Source organism: Microcebus murinus, chromosome 25 (assembly GCF_040939455.1).
Source record: "Microcebus murinus isolate Inina chromosome 25, M.murinus_Inina_mat1.0, whole genome shotgun sequence".
Taxonomy (NCBI): Eukaryota; Metazoa; Chordata; class Mammalia; order Primates; family Cheirogaleidae; genus Microcebus; species Microcebus murinus.
The window spans coordinates 6,603,119-6,620,691 of record NC_134128.1 but is presented as its reverse complement, the minus strand read 5'-3'; the positions used below and the strand labels follow the sequence as shown (position 1 = coordinate 6,620,691).

At 36.2% G+C, this 17,573-nt stretch overlaps 1 protein-coding gene across 14 annotated transcripts in view; it reads right to left on the bottom strand.

Annotated features, from left to right (window-relative positions):
• Nucleotides 1-17,573, bottom strand: part of ARHGAP21 (Rho GTPase activating protein 21) — a 136,958-nt gene that overhangs the window by 25,590 nt on the left and 93,795 nt on the right. For 10 of the 14 annotated variants that reach the window (XM_020284182.2, XM_020284184.2, XM_020284185.2 and 7 more), the window contains 4 exons: nucleotides 13,526-13,555; nucleotides 10,323-12,222; nucleotides 1,595-1,753; nucleotides 1,353-1,455 (listed from right to left, as the gene is read on the bottom strand). In XM_020284182.2, coding sequence (XP_020139771.2) covers nucleotides 1,353-1,455; nucleotides 1,595-1,753; nucleotides 10,323-12,222; nucleotides 13,526-13,555 — 2,192 coding nt within the window. The remainder of the gene's footprint in view (nucleotides 1-1,352; nucleotides 1,456-1,594; nucleotides 1,754-10,322; nucleotides 12,223-13,525; nucleotides 13,556-17,573) is intronic. The other 4 variants (XM_075997457.1, XM_075997455.1, XM_075997456.1 and 1 more) reach the window with 2 other exon arrangements.

Sequence of the window (17,573 nt, the reverse complement as noted above, 5' to 3'; positions counted from 1 at the left end):
ACCAAATGAAAAATATTGAATCGGGAAAAGACTTGCAACATTTATCACAGAGAAGTGCTAGTTTCCTTTACATAAAGAACATATAGAAGTCATTAAGAAAAACGAGGAGGAAATGAGCAAAACATATTTACAAAAGTTCACACAAAAAGGAATATAAAATATCTCTTGAACATATGTGAAATGCCATTAGAATTACAAAAAAATCAAAGAGTTAAATAATACACTGCACTGGTGAGAATAACAGCATACTTTGTTCTATTGTTGGTGGCAATGTGATTTGGTATAATCTTTTAGAGAGCAATTGACAATAGATGTTAAAATAAAAAATACACATACCCTTGATGTAACAATTCTATTTACAATTATATTCACTTACACATGTGCTAAATGAACTATGTACAAATATAGCCAATGGAATATTGTTTGTGGTCAATTAGATTGACCATAAGATTAGAGATTAGATTAATCTAAATGTCCATTAATAGGAAATAGAATATTGACTAAATTATACTATGCTACAACTATTCGACGGAAAATTAAACAATCCTGAAAAAGAATGAGGCAGGAATATATGCATTGAAGGATCTCCAAGATTAGTGTGTATACTGTCATTTTGTTTATAAAAATAATTAGAATACAATACACATATATATGTATATGAAGCATGTGTTACTATATGTGCTTTTACACACAGAATAGCTCTAGAGTTATACAAAACATGGAATAGTTATGTCTGAGTAGTACTAGATGGCTGGAGGTCTTAGGGTGGGTGTATTTAATACAGATTTTTTGGTAGCACATTTGCATATTATTTTAAAAAAATTATTGGAAAAAATCCAATTGAATATGTTACCAAGTAACAACTTTGTTTTTTTTTTTGTTTTTTTTTTTTTTGAGACAGAGTCTCACTCTGTTGCCCTGGCTAGAGTGAGTGCCATGGCATCAGCCTAGCTCACAGCAACCTCAAACTCCTGGGCTCAAGCAATCCTCCTGCCTCAGCCTCCCGAGTAGCTGGGACTACAGGCATGTGCCACCATGCCCGGCTAATTTTTTCTGTATGTATTACTTGGCCAATTAATTTCTTCCTATTTATAGTAGAGACGGGGTCTCGCTCTTGCTCAGGCTGGTTTCGAACTCCTGACCTTCAGCAATCCGCCCGCCTCGGCCTCCCAGAGTGCTAGGATTACAGGCGTGAGCCACCGCGCCCGGCCAACAACTTTGTTTTTGAATTGCATTTTTAATGTCATAAAGTTAGAAAATACAGCTATCATTAAATTCAGTATTTATGTGCCAAAGTCATGCTGAACACTCACCCACATACAAATATTTAAAATAATACACCTGAGACTTACAATTTTGCATCTTCCCTGTAATCATCCAGACCCTCATCATATGATTTTGACCTTTCTGTCTTTGAGCTGGGCTGGGCATCCAAGCTGGGGGGTCCGACAGATTCTGTAATTAAAATCCAACATTTAGACATTTACAAGTGGTTCCCAGATTCTTCTAATGGTGAAAAGATCAGTTTGTCATGCTATTCTAAGTGCAAAACTGACACGGAGGTATGGTTAGCATAATCACTCTTTCGCCATACCATGATCATGGGAGAGTTGACGTCGAATTAAGGGAGCTGAAGTTGTGAGGCTGGGAGGAACTGTCGCTATGGAGGGGACCTGAGAGGTAGAGGCAGAGATAACAGCAGAAGCGGGGATATGTGCAATGTCATGATCGATGCTGGGGCTAGTTGGTTCATCTGCAAGAAAAAAGGAAAATGAACACTGGAATGTTAAATGACCCAATTATTATTATTGATAATAGAACTCAATAATCAATAAGGATAATTCAGGCTCATCTAATTTTATAATGTAAGAAAATAGACATCATTTAGTTTGTCCAAAGGGAAAACAAAAATGTTTCATTCTCATGTGAATGTATCCAAAACCACTGTGCTGTCACATCAATTAATCTCTAAATTTTTAAATAATAAAACTTAAATATGCTTTTGGAAGAAAATAACCAATTGTCTTTATCCCAAGCATTTCACATACTACATTAAGACATTAATAATGCATGTAAAACACATACTTATGAGCTATCATAGACTTGCTATTATCAAGTGGCATGATCATTCATGCTACACTGAGTTACATAATCGGAGAACTGACTTAAGAAATGAGGCATTGATTTACTTTTTTCATGAAAAGCCCCAGAGCTCTTTAGAATAAAGAGAAGGGAGAGGACACAGAAGTTGTTCTATATTGAAATTCAATGTGACCACTGTTTCTTAACCTTAAAATCTACAGGATAAGTTTTAAAAACATAGGCCTTAATATCCAAAAATTCTGGTTTACTTTTGGAAAAGTGTTTACCAGATAAATAAGTAATTCCCACAGATAATATATACTCTATTATTCAATTTGGATTTTTCCAAATGGAGAATATTCCAAGTCTTTATGTTTATTGCTGATTATTCATATCTGAATAGGAAACTTTTACTATGGTTATTGTTAGCAATTAATGTAGAAGAACATCTTAAAGACTTCGCAATCAAGAAAAAAGTAGACATGTACAAAAATCAAGCAGGCATGTCTATCATGTGGAGACAAAGTACCTGAATGAAGAAAGCAAAACTAAGAAAAAGATTCACAATCTTGATGTTACCACTTGAGTATCAGGATCCAACCATGCATAGAACCAGGTCTAACCCAGAACTTCTTAACTGTGAGCTAATCTTCTTGCCATGAGCTAATTCGACACTACTTTCTATCATTTGTAAGCAAGAGAATTATGATGAGTGTAAACGTGGAGTACAGTGTGTTTCTAGCTCCCTTGACAAACACGCATCTCTCCACATCCAGCCCAACATCCACTGCTGCAGGTTAGAGCACAGAGCAAAAAAAGGCTCCTTCTAAATTGAACCGAGTTATGAGGAATGTTTTTCACAGTTGACATAATTACTCCAGAAAGAAGCACATAATCTATGCAGCTTATATTTTATAATTGTAGTTGAAAATAATTTTTATATAACTCAGTGAAATTATAAGAATTTTTGATAGACTGTAGCAGAATAATCAGTTCCTTGACATAATTTTGCTTTTATTTCACCTCTGCTAGGAAGAGGTAATCCTATCTCCTCCCTAAAGTACACCATAATAATTTGGAGCATATTAATACTACAATATTACTTATTATTTTGATGTATAGTAAGAGGAGGGGTAAATTTGTATCAGCTGGAAGAAATGGTGGCTAACATAAAATTATGTATGTAGTTCTAAAATAGCAACAGCATGTATATATCTTTTTTACTAAAGATATGGAAACTAAATAAACAGTTTCTGTTTAAATATTTCCATTCCAACTCCTACAAAAAGGGACATATCTCAAGCACGATATGTATTTAAAATCTTGATTTTTCCTCATCTTCAGGGAAAATACTGCAAATGAATTCTTTGTCTTAAAAACAAATTTTCAAATCTGACAATTATTTCTTTTAATTTGCCTTCTGAGATACATAGTCAATTTAAATCAAAAGAGGTAAACAGCTATGTAAAGTTAAATGATCTTTTTAATAGTCAAGCATAAGCTCTTTCTTTACAAGTAACAACTTATTAATCTTTGGCAATGCCACTTTTTTTTCAACCAAAGTTAAGCCCGATGAAGTAAAGTCATCTTAAAAAATTGAATTCCCCAGGCAAATTTTAGTTACTCCCATTAACAACAATTACTGAACATCAGGTGAAAGCGCTGATAAAACTGGCATGCTCAAGAAACTCCATTTACATTAAATTAAAAATGCATTTTAAAGAATATTTTTTAAATGATAATAAATTAACTTTATCTTTTAAAAGATAATAAATTAACATGGGCTTCCAATCTCTGATCATCAAGTGGCAGACCTCCAAAGACTCACTGAGCATTTTCCACTAATTATAGAGTTCTTGAAGTAATAAGTCCTGTTTTCTTTTATATAAACTGGTAAGGGGTGCCATTACCTAGTTCAAATATCTCCATTTTTGACAATAATAAACTCATCATCATCATTGGAATTCAGTTTTCCAATTCTAGAAATTTTCTAATTTCTAATTCTAGACCAAGGTTCTTGAATAGTTCTACAAACATGCATTTAAAGTAACACTTGGCTTTTTGAAAGTCATTTTGAGATTGGTTATTTTAATAACCAAAAATTCAATGTTGTACTAGACAGATGTTTTAAAAGGCTAGAAAGGAGGAAGAAATTTGAATAAACACCTTTTAAATACCTTATTCATACTTAACCATGACCACATGGTAGTGGGTGCCTAATGAAAGACAGTAGAGTTGTAAAGAGGAACTTTACAAGAAGTAGGGATTTGAAGGCAGATGACAAAATCAGAGCAGAAGCAGGGATATGTGCAATGTCATGGTCAAGACCAGGGCCAGTCAGCTCATCTACAAGGAGGCATGCACCACGCAGAGGCAGAGCAAGTGCTCTAAATCCAAAAACAGCAAGTGGAGGTATCGCTTCCAGCTTTGCCAGTTACCAGGTTACAGTTACTTTGCTGAATTTCTGCAGTCACATAGATTGGGCAAGTTTTAAGATTTGGGGGTTTGGGCACAGGGTGAGAGGGCGTATGTATATGTGAAAATATATGTGTGTGTTCACGTGCCCAGGCACACGCATGTGTGTATGAAAAATAACTCAGTTTGCCAGCTGACAAACGCTATGACAATTTCGAGAAATTCAACATTTACCTAAAACTTTAATAAAACATCAGGCCACCAATTTCATTATCTGTTTAATTTATGTAAAAATATATTTTTAGATTTTAATAAACCAGGCATTTGGTAGGGTGCTTTTGAAATTTGGATCTATTAAAACCGACGGGTCTAAAAGTGTAGTTACTATAGGATCTATTTTCAAAATTAAAGGAACTAGATGAAAAACCTAGAAAGCCTACTTTAGCAAAAACAATTCCATAGCTTTGATAAGGGCTAAGTTTTAAAAACAAAAAGTTATTTCCTTAAATAAATAAGCCTGGCAATCAAGCAAGGTATGTTACAGATAAATTTGAAGTATTTTAGGATAAAAGCTAATGCTACTACCAAAAGATAAAGATAAAAGAACATCTAAAATTATTCACTGGTGAACAGTTTTGTTAACAAACTTGGAACAAATACATGTATTTAGTGAAAATATGCCAATTCACACTTGGGAAATCTGAGCTTATAATGGTGAATATGAAACTCAGAATTATTTTTCAAGATTTAAAAGAGTAAAAAGCCAAGATTTAAATCTTAGCACATTTGGAGGGCACTGTCCAAAGAATATGTGACTTGGAGCCAGCAGACAACCAGCCCTGTTAGTGATCTGTTGACAGATCTTAAGTAAACTACTTAACTTTCCTTATCCATAAAGCGGGTTGTTAATTCTGCCATCAATCCCCCACTGGGTTATTAAGAGGATTGGTACATTATAAAGTACTTGGTAGTTTATAAAGTGCTACAGAAGTTTTTGTTATTATTTTTTAAATTACTTTACATCTTTTTTTTTTTTTTTTTTAAGACAGAGTCTCACTTTGTTGCCCAGGCTAGAGTGAGTGCCATGGCATCAGCCTAGCTCATAGCAACCTCAATCTCCTGGGCTCAGGTGATCCTCCTGTCTCAGCCTCCCAAGTAGCTGGGACTATAGGCATGTGCCACCATGCCTGGCTAAATTTTTATATATATATTTTTAGTTATCCAATTAATTTCTTTCTATTTTTAGTAGAGACGGGGTCTTGCTCAGGCTGGTTTTGAACTCCTGACCTCGAGCAATCCGCCAGCCTCGGCCTCCCAGAGTGCTAGGATTACAGGCGTGAGCCACCGCGCCTGGCCTACCTTACATCTTAAACAGTGGAAGCAAAAATCTCTAGCTAAGCTTAAGTATCAATGGGGTCACATTTTTGGGAAAAGTTGATATAGGAAAAAGATTGTAAGATGATAGGTTGGATAATATTTCTCTTTATAAATAGACTATTTGCTTTGCAGAAGGACTCGGTCTGTATTAGTATGAGAGGGGTTGGGTGCTTATTGCATCATCCTGTGATGTCACTGCTGGCACTGAGCCTAGAGCTGTGCCAGAAGCTGGGTATACGGTGACAGTCGCCCCTGCCTTTTGGGTAAATTTCAGGGAACTAAGTTCCCCTGTCCATACACTGTAACGTTACTGTCTCATACCAAATTTAACACTCCCAAGCTATCTTAAAATGGCAGTGCCAATAAGGCTGTGACAATCAAATTCAACTGACTCTAGGCTAACCCAACTAAAGCACACACATCCTGGCCAAGGTTGGGGTGTGTTAGAAATACAGCAAAAGCTCGGGAAAATGAATCTGAGATGTAACCCTGGATGTACGTAACACAGCCATAGTTTTTTGTATTAACAGTTATATGAGGTATAAGTTAAAGAAGTGTAGGAAGTTAGGACTTTAAAACACATTCTAACATCGGCTACCCACTATCAAATTACTTATGAACAGTTAACCATTTTTGTGTTTACTTATAAACGAAGTTGAAGTTTATTTTCAGGACCTACTGCATAGGTTTATAAAGTGTATGGGAGGGTGAACAAAATACTGATAATGAGTAATATTCTGAATTTAAAAATAATTTTCTCATTTTTATAAATCTTTGTGGCACAGAGAAATATTAGATGTTAAATGTAATAAAATATAGGGAAATTTTTCTTTCTATAAGACATTATTAGCTCTATGTAATGGATAACTAAATAAATTGGCTCCATTCTCTGATATTTTGGGAATAAAATCAATTTTTTTTTGCATTGGTCTATAGTGTTTTCAAATAATAATGTTTTCAAATGACACAAATAATTATTAAAATCACAGAGTATAGGCTGTGTGCAATGGCAGGTGCCTGTAATCCTAGCTCCTCAGGAGGCTGAGTCAGGAGGATCACTTGAGCCCAGGAGTTCAAGGCTGTAGTGAGCTATGATCATTCCACTGCACTCCCGCCTGGGTGACAGAGTAAGACTTTTTTCTAAAAAAAAATAAATAAATAAATCACAGAATATATAATTCTGGGTGTGACAATACAAAAACAAACCTTAATTTATTCTTTTTCTTTTAATTTAAATGTTCCATAGAATTGAATATATATCAACATTCCCCAAAGTGTGTTCTATTGTATGCTAAACCCATAAAATAAATACAAGGATTTATAGCCAAATATTTCAGAATAAATTGTATTTTAGTCTGCCTACTATATGGTAGTCTATTAATGATTGTGATTAGTCCTATAGTAAAACAAACAAATAAAACTTATCTATTTGAACCCCAGCATTTCTCAATTTATTTGATCACTGAATTTTTTCTTAATAACGCTTAAGATCTAATAAAATTAGTGTCCTTGGAAAACACTTTTGGAAACATTACAAACAGTCCATTTCAATGCTATTATTTCTCCTGCTGTCTCTAAATACTAGGTTGGCAAGAGAAACACCCATGGGTCAGATAAAATTTTAAAGTCCAATAATAAAAGCATTTTAATATTAAAATTTTGGGACTTATACCCCAATGAAATGCTGAAACATTTTTTATTGATCAAGTATTTATAGTATAACAGCATAGTCTTGAGAGCAGATTAATAAATGTTTTTTGGACTTTAAGGTTATAGTAAAGGATTTTCAGTTAATCACAGAAAAAAGGGCCAATATATTAAGTAATGGAAAGTATATTTCTGATGTTATGCTCTACAAATTAGATAAATACTAAAATCAAATATTTTCAATGCCTTTAAACAGCATTCAATTTTATAAGAGCCATGAAAATGCTATAAAAACTTAGGAGGCACGGTGTCATTCCACCTTAGGGCTCAGAAGCTTTTAAGATGCTTACATACACGGACAATATTCAAATACAGAAATGCAGTAAATTCTGTGTTAGTATCTCAGTTCTTTATACTCCCAGTGCTGTGTAACTGACACCATAGTAATCACATGCCATATGCTAAGGTTCTAGGAGCCATATGTGAAATAAATGGAATATAAAGACATTTTTATGCTGGGTAACCTTTAAAAAAACAATGCTTCAACAAACAAATACTACAAACAAATACTATTCACTAGGAACAATGAAGGAGAGTTTACTAAGTACTCAAAGTCAAATAAGATCAGAGCTAATTAGTGAACAGTTTTATATTTAGTGAACAAATAAAATAGTTTATTTTCATCAATATCTATGTATATAGGATTATAGAGATCTTTATATTTTAGCCACAGTCCTCTGTTCAATGGCATAATTGACTGTTTTATTCCTATACTTCATATTAATTACTTAGAAATATTAACAGATATAACCAGTATCTTTTTTACTACTCCAGTGTAACCTGGTTATATAGTTCTTATGATGTCACTGTTCTGATATGATCTTACAGGCCTGTGAGATATAGCCACAGGTTGTAGAATTTTTTATGTTTTAAAAAATCATAAAACATTCATTAGTCCTCAGGTACTTTCTATCTAGATGATATATATGATTCTACCTACAAGATTCTATTATTTTCTGAGCTTGGCCTTAAAGGTACAGACATGAATATTAGTACAGTTTAGGTTGAGATTCCCCACAATGTTTACAATTTCAATATATCACATTTATATATATATAAAAAAAAGCAACTTTTTCTTTAAAAACTAAGTTGGGTAATGTCACATTTTTTTAAGTTCAACAGCTTTAAAAAATTTCCTCTAGAAAAGAAAAACTGAACTATTACTCAAAGAGAAGCACATTATATTGTAAAATGATGGAAAACTCTTTTCATAAAACCTATGGGGCACCAGGGTAAGAGTTTGGGTCTTGGTGGCAAAACAAGGCCCCTGTGTCACCAACTGCAGGGGCGCTGTTGACAATGCAGTCCACATACGTGCTGCCCTCCAGCATGTTCTGTGGGATAAGGCTGAATTGGGAAAACTTAGGGTCTCTGTCTCTACCACTTAGTAACTGTGTGATTTTAGGGAAGTTATTTAACCTCTCTGTACCTTAAATTTCTCATTAATGAAATTAAAATAACACTAAGGACATATAATCGTGTTATGTCATAGAGCTGTGTAGTAATTATGACAACTTTTTTTGGTTTTGCTATATATTTGACCATCATCTCAAAATTATTATTTAGCCATTATTTCAACAAATACTTGTCGAGTGCCTTCTTCGTACCAGACAGTGTTCTAGGCATTAGGGGAGAGGAGTGAACCAAAGATTTAAAATCTTGGCTCTCATGTTGTTTGTTTTAGTTCTACAGAGAAACATGTAATAAAAGAATACAAATTATGCCAAGTGGAAACAAGTGATATGAAGATTTAAAAAAACTTGTGTTGGGTGCCTATTTTAGCTGGGAAAGGCTGCTTAGATAACATTTGAACAGAGACCCCAGGGTAGTGAGGAAGAGCGCCCTGTGATCATCTCTAGAATGTGTTCTAGGGCTGGGAACCAGCAGTGCCAGGGCCCTGTCATGCTTGGCATGTTCTGGAATGGTGAAGAGGCTGGCATGGCTGCAGAAGGGATGGACGTGGAAGACAGGGTAACAGGAGATGGGGGCAGAGGTGGATGGTGCTGTGGAACAGGCCATCGAAGGCCCTGTAGGTCATGGTAGGATTCTGGATTCTATTCTGGGTGAGATTCTATGTCCTCACAGGGCGTTCTGACCAGAGGAGTGGCACGGTCTGACTGATATTCTGAAAACATCACACTCGCTGCTGCCTGGAGAGAACAGCTAGGGCGCGAGGGAGCAGACAGGAGACTCAGGAAGCAGGGTGGGTGTTACAGACTGTGGCGCACACTTGTCATTTAGGTAACCTTTCCAAATCTATTCCAGGATTTATTCTAAGACAAAGTAATTTGATAACGAAGAGGTCTTCTCTCTCCCCCCAAGTTAAACTTACAAAGAAATAAGCTTTACAAAGTAAAAGGCACTGTTTAAATTAAAGGTTGGTAACTGATGATCAAAACTATTTCACTTGGTTTTTGATTCACGTGAGTCAACGACTAGGCACAATTTGGTTTGCCGATTCCCTTGGCCTCAGATGGTGCGAATTTGTTTCATCGAAATCAAAATAAAAAATGGGTAATAAGTACATCAAATTTTACCAAAAAAAGGCAAATGGATACTAGAAATAACTTTTAAGGAGGGTAAAGGCTTACAGCTCGGGTTGAAGCATAGCTTATGAGATTCGGAATGGATGTTTTAACATACAGTGTGAGATTTCTGTGCCTGGGAACTACACATACTACTTTCCTGAAAAGATTTCTCAAAGATTCGACCTATGAGCCAGGGACTGTAAAGGGGCTCACCTATAAATGGGATGGAAGCCAAGGAGTCGCCGGGCGGGCTGGTACTGGAGGCCTTCCTCTCCTCCATTCTTTTTATGTGGACCTCCCGGCGGGCGTCGTTGGGCAGCCAGCACGTGGTGTCTGAGCCGGTCTCCTGGTCATTGACTGCCAAGATGTAAGACTGATGCCTTAAGGGCTGCGGGGTCTGGCGCCCAGATGGAGGTTTTTCTCTTAGGATGACAGTTTCTTTATTATCTAAAGCATCTGATTGCTGAATGTCAGCCTCTTGTAAATTTAAATCTTGATTTGCTGGACTGACGGGTAATTCTAAGTCTGGAGGGCCAGAGTTGTCACTCATCTGCGGGGTAGGCTTAGCGGAGGCTCCAGAGAAAGGAGGGGATTTTCCAGTTTCCACGTGCTGATCGGGGACACTTTCAGTTCTTAACCACGCCTGCTGACTCAGTAGGCTATTTTGATGTAAGTGATTTACTGGTCTTTGGTCTTTCATCGAAACAAAGGAGTTCTGGCTGAACGATGGTTTTGTGACGTGTGTAGAAGGCGCTTTCAGGGAGCTACTTCGGACTTTCACAAGAGGTGACCTCTCTTGTGACATCCCCTGAGGCAGTGACATTCCACAGGTAGCCTGAAAATTTCTGTTGGGTGGCAGTGTTTTCAGATCTGGTGGGATTTTTTTAAACTGTGACACAGATCCCACTCCTCTACCTGCCACCATCCGCCTGTTGTCAGAATTAACGACGCTTGGGGCCACGGTAAAATTTGAACCTTGGAAAGATTTATGAACTTCTTGTTGCCTGGGTCTTTCGTAAATGCCTCGTCTGTCATCCTGTTCGGTAAATCCACTCCACTTATAAGTCTGTTTTCGCTCTCCATTGGAATCAGGTGTTTGACTCTCAGAATTGACATTTTCTACAGTTTCACCCTGTCCCTCAATATAATCCCATGAGCGAGTTCTGTGATTACTAAAACTAACAGAGGGAGACGTCAGTGCTCCTTGAGAGGCGCTTCTCGGGCAGTATTTCATCAGCACAGAATCCTCCAGCCTTTCCTGGGACACGCTGCGCTGCCGGATCTGAACAGACTGGGGCACTCGGTCGTGAGAGGTGCTTCGACGTCGTACCTGCAGAGTCGTGCGGTTGGGTACCACCTGGTTATAGTCTGTTGTGTTCTGAGATGCTGCTCTCAAACTATCTAGTCTTTCTTGAATTGTCCGACAACCTATGTGTGATCGTCTGTTATCAATATACTCTTTGTATGTTTTATAGTTTTTCCAGTCTATGTGCTGATGGGAATTTGGCGAGTAGTGATTAACGGAAACAGAAGAGGAATCCACAGCTTGAGGCCTACTGCTTGAGATTCCTTCTGAATGTCCGCTGTAATTTCCAGATTTAAGTAAAATTCTGGAAGGTTCCAACGATCTGGAGCCTGTAGTCTGATGAATTAGATGGGCAGTGGGAATCGATGAAGGTGGTGAAGTGGTTCTTGACACTGTTTTTAAAGAGGTCTGCTCATTCATGCCATACCTCACTTCTTCAGTTCTATGTGAAGGACCTGCGTGGGTGTTTCTATTGGATAACAAATCTACGACCTTCTCAGAAGGCACAATGACAGTCCTTACACTTTCATTGCAAACGCACACTGCTGTGTTTGATTTTGCAACATCTGTTGGTGAAGGAGGCACTTGTATTTCCATTCTATAGGCCCTGCCAGGTTGCACGAGTACTGGTGTACTGGTTTGGTGCTTGCTCAGTGATGAGTCTGGAGGAGAGATTTCAGCTGGCTGTGCCGTGGCTGGCGGGGCAGGTGGCAGCCAGGGATAGCAGATAGGTGGAGGTTCGGGTATATTGCGGGCATTGCCGCTGTAGGCTTCGTTGCCTTTCAGGTAGGCATCTTGAGAATATGCCTGTATGGAAATGAGAGAAAAGTGTCACTTAAAATTCATGAAAAGAACAATAATTTCCATTTTTGCAGTTCACTGTTTTATTTTCCTATGCCCTACCTTGTTCCTGAATGCCACTCACTACAGCACGCATGCACACACAACAGGAAGGCATTCTACCCATATCTAGAGAAGAGCTAGACTCTCAGAAATCAAATAAATTATAGAATCTCCAGCATATATAAACGACAATTGCCTATTTTCTTAAAAGTTGTGAAAGACGTCAAATTTCTTCCCACCCAGTGAGATACAGTCATGTTGCTTCTAAAATCCTCCCCATTCAAGCTTTCTGATTTTTCAGCAATCGACAGGTTAAATGGCTGCCTAATAAATCCCAGCAAAAGAAGATTCTTGTCTTTTGCCAGGGAGAAGGTAAAAATATTAACCAAACACATTTTTATTTTAAATATTGCCTCTATCATAAATTAAATAAAATTGATTGAAGTATATTGTCAATTAACTACTACAAAGTCCTTTAAAATAATCCATTTTGATAAATTAAGCCTTTCAACAGCCATGCTAAGTATTTTAACATTTAAAATAAGAGAAGAATATGCATGTTTAAGAAATTAAGCACATATATCAAAGGCATAAAGTATAAAGAAAAGTAATTTATCTTTCTGTATATATAATTTATATTTTTATTTTAAGCTAATGCAAAAGTATATTGTATAAATTTATTTGGTCTCTTTTACTTACTATGAAGAGACATTTCTCTTACCAACAAACATGCATGCAGCTGAAATTTACCTATGTGTAAAATTATCTAGCAATATTTTAAAAAACAAGAATAACTGAAATTAACTATAGAGATGCTACAAAACAGAGCTCATCGATGCAATACAGGACTATGTTCAGCATTTAAGACAGTTAGGTGTAGTAACACATCCTTGCTTAATCAAAACAAGCTTAACTCAAGACTGTCATATCCTGTCTTTGCATTTGACAGCTTGCAAAGCTCAAGTGCAGCCACAAACATAACACAACAGCACAGTAATAGGGAAAGGGAAAGAGTGAAGACACTTAAAAAATACTGATGCACATACATATTATGTTTAACATCAGTTATGCACAGGATACAAAACCAAATATAAAAATAAAAAAAGATGCAAAATCATATTATCACAAACACATTCAGCAAATTAGTACAATTAACACTATGAAGGGATTTCTCTAAGCAAATTTACAGTTTTAATAGACTGGCTTATTATACATCTCTATAAAACATGACTTAAAAGCAAGGAAATGGCTACTGTGCATTTCTTACCAGTGCTGTGACATCCTTTGTAAATTGCAGCTAGCAGAAAATAGGAAAACATAGAAGCTGCTTACTGATATAAAGACAAAATCATGTTGTCATGTTGATGCTGGAAACAGCAAGCTAAAAATACATCTACACTGATTTCTCTGGAAGGTACCAAGAGAGGTAAAGGGCAGTGAAGCATAAAGAATAACTTCAGTATCCTTCTGAACATCTTTTTCTCAGGCTTTTATCTGGTTCTGGTTTGATATGTCTACCATCCTCAGAAGCAAACTGCAGCCGATGGCACGCATTCCTAACAGATATTTTCTTCAATATGCGCTGCTGTCTGATACCGTGCTGCGAAGCTTCCCTTCCACGAGAGCAACGTTGATGTCTCTCATTTCCCCTGAGCTTCCTCCAGCTCTGCTTCCAGATGACGAAATGAATGCTCTATTATGCATTTAAAATAGTACAACCTCCTCCTTCCCCGGTAAATCAGAGCATAACCACAAGCTGTCAGCTGACTGCAGCTGCCTTTATACTATGATTTGAGGGGGAAAGACTGTTTTATTAAATAGGTTTCACTCAAAAAATTAAGATCTTTCAACACTATACCTTTTATGCTGTTTTACTAATTTGCAAAAATAACTAGTGAATAGACATGAAAAATACTACTTCCAGAGTAATTCCTCCTGTTAACTTATAATGAATACTACAGATTAGAATGTAGTGAGGAATTAAAGCTAACTATCTTAAAGAAAATGTACACATTAATATTTTCATGGTATGAATACAGTTCAATCAAAACATGCATTTGGGATATGTGCATTGATATAACAAGTTTATCTTTTTCATACTGATTTATCCACACTAGTACTTCAATATGACACGAAAACTGTGTCTGGATGACAGAATGCTATGCTGTCTGATACAGTATAGTTCCCACAGCAAGCTTGTGTAATTTATTATGTGCTGCCTAAAAGGAGGGCAGGGACGTGTGTGTCCCTAGGTCAATGATGTAGGGAAGGGTGAGCTGGCAAGCTTCCTGACTTCTCAGAACCTCTCCTACATTAGTGTACACAGTGAAACTCAAAGAGAAATTTCAAATTGATATACCATGAAACCTATTGTTTTTCCAGAGGTTTTAAATTAGAATATCCCTTTGGAAATGCTGTTCTAGAACTAATATTTTAAAGATAGTTTCTTTACTCAAATTTAGGGAAGAATATTATCTTTTAGTAATAGAAGTATATGACTAGAACTAGTAAATACTTGAAAAATATTTTACATACTTCAGAAGTCTCCAAGATTCCGAAAGAGCAATTCTAAATGCTAAATAGTCTATAGTCACGAGTCCCCACTTCTGAGTAAAGTTATAGCAAGGGGATCTTAAACCCATATACATGCATGCATGGACAGTGGAATGACTAAATAGAGTGTCTCACACATCTAGTACTACTGTCTCCTGTAGGCAGATATAGTTAAGATAATAAAAATCGGGAGAAAATTGGGAGTTCATTCAAGAGTGTTACTGAATTTCCTCAGATAGTCTCTTAGTTCGTGAACACTAAAAAACCTTGCTTATTTATCTATCTTTATTTCTATCTATTTACTTCCTTATTACTTCCCAAATAAGTTCAGGGAAGTAAATTAGGAATAGGCACATACATTTTAAGGAATCCTCTTCTCCCAGGATGCCCTTCAGTGTTCCCCTACAACAATCGACTGCCTACTAAAGAACGTTTCAGACACCTTCTAAGAGGATAATATTCATAGGTACTTGGGCAACACCATGATGTGTCATCTGGAATGGATCACAATGTGCAGCTCTTTGAAGTGAACACCAGACCCACTGATAGGGCTTTATGTTCTGGGAACAGAACTGAAAACTCTATCACTGGCTCACAGCTGTGACTATGTCAGACTTTTCCCTCAGTGCTTGGTCACAAGGTACCAAACCTTTTATTGAGGAATCATGGTCTGACATATCAGTGTACTCACCACCACTAGGGATCTATAAATTGTCCTGTGGGCACCAATTAAATGGTGCAAAGTATCGTTTAAACAAAGTAATTTATATTCTTATATAATGATGTCAGGAAACATCCTGTATTAATAAGTTTGCCTGAAATGGTATAGCCTGGAAATTTTTGAAACCAATGTCATAGGAATTGCATAATCAGCTATGAATAATTTTCAGTTTCTGTTTTAAGCCCAAATGGATACTTTATAACATATGCAGGTGTTCTGATGGAATTAGACAACAATTAAATTTTACCTACTTGAATAGCACTTGTAAATCCAACAGATTATGACAAAACATTCTTAGACGATTTTTTAAATTTATGCCTTTTATGTACCATTCCACCTTCTTTCTTGAGCTTTCTTTATCCTTGTACATAAGTATTACATCTTATAATAGTTTAATAGCTTATATTTGGAAATGGAAGCCATCCCTAATGAAAATAGAACAGCAGCGGCCCTATCATGCCTATTGGATCCACAATGTTCTTAAACAAAAAAGGTGGGGTGGGGAAGAAAATAAAGAAGGATGACCCATAGGATTCTTCCTTTGAAATCAGAACTCAAAGGGCATATTAAATAAAATTTAATATTAGCAGTCTGCATCTCGACTATATATACAGTGCCTAACAGTACTAAATAACCCTAACATCATCTTCCAGTTCAGTTTTTTGTAGAGCCACATCCAAATCACTATTATCATACCTATGATACTGTCCATTAAATGATAAAACTAAACAAAAAACAGCAAAAAAAAAAAAAAACCCTGCAGAATAAATAAGATTAAAAATCCTGCCTTCCAGTTCATCTTTAACAAGTTAACTTGCTACTTTAGTGCTATTACCTCTGATAAAAGCAAGAGTAGCTACGTGTCTGTGGGGACAGTAAAACACACGCCGACAGTGCCACCGTGCGGTGTGGGAGTGGGGGACGGTGTGGATGGGGGGACGGATTTCCTTTTTTTTAATACCTTTCTACATTTTTGACATTTTTCCGAGAAGTACATACTATTCTTAAAATTATTTAAAATTATATTTTTTAAAAAGAACAAAGTGCTAACAACTTACAAAATATGAAAAATCTTCCAGAATTCCTACTCTGCTTCCTTTACTCCAGGCAGGACCACTTTGGTCCACACTTGACAAATGTTAATTCTAAATAGAATACTATACTGATGATGGCATGTATAAAATAATTCTTTAAAAAACTAATTCTAATAAGCCTAAAGAAAACTGTTGGTTAAATTACATTTTTCAACTTATATCATATATCCATGAGAGACAACTAGAACACTGGACTCAGAAACCAGGGATCCAAGTCAGAGTAACAACTGAGTTTGAGGTTGCTGACGCCACGGCACTCTAGCCCAGGCAACAGAGTGAGACTCTGTCTCAAAAAAAAAAAAAAAATACATGTTGGATTAAAAAATAGGGCTGCCAAGCACAGAATAATTATTACCAGCACTGATTTAAAAACATAATGAATTATTCTTCATTTTATTTTGTGCTTTTCAACATTATATCATTGTCATCATGAGTGAAATTTTAAACCAAATTAAATTTTCTGGGCCACCTCTCAAAGGTGAACTGAGCATTTTTAGAACAATTTGGTCCAACAAATTGTTGGAGTGGACAAAAACTCCACGCACTACCCAATCCTGCTGTTGCCCAGGCAAAAACATATACACTGCAATAGGCTTTTCCATGGGTAAATTATTTTTACAGTGGCTGTAAAAATATTCATATTCTTTCTTCTTTTTTTTTTAACAGTAACTATTCAACTTCCTAGGGACAAATATATCTTTAAAAGCATATATTTTGAGCAACAGATTTAAGATCAGCATAAGTACTTCTGAAGGCCCTTGACAGAACATTTTAGGCCTAGAAGCTGTGTAAGAGACAAAATTTCTGCACTGTGTTTTTAAAATTTTCATTTAATTTCATTTTTAATTTATTTTAAAAAAATTTATTTTTAATCATTAGGGGTAGATAATAGTTATGTATCTTTATAGGGTCTATGTGATGTTTTGATACAGGCACACAATGTGAAT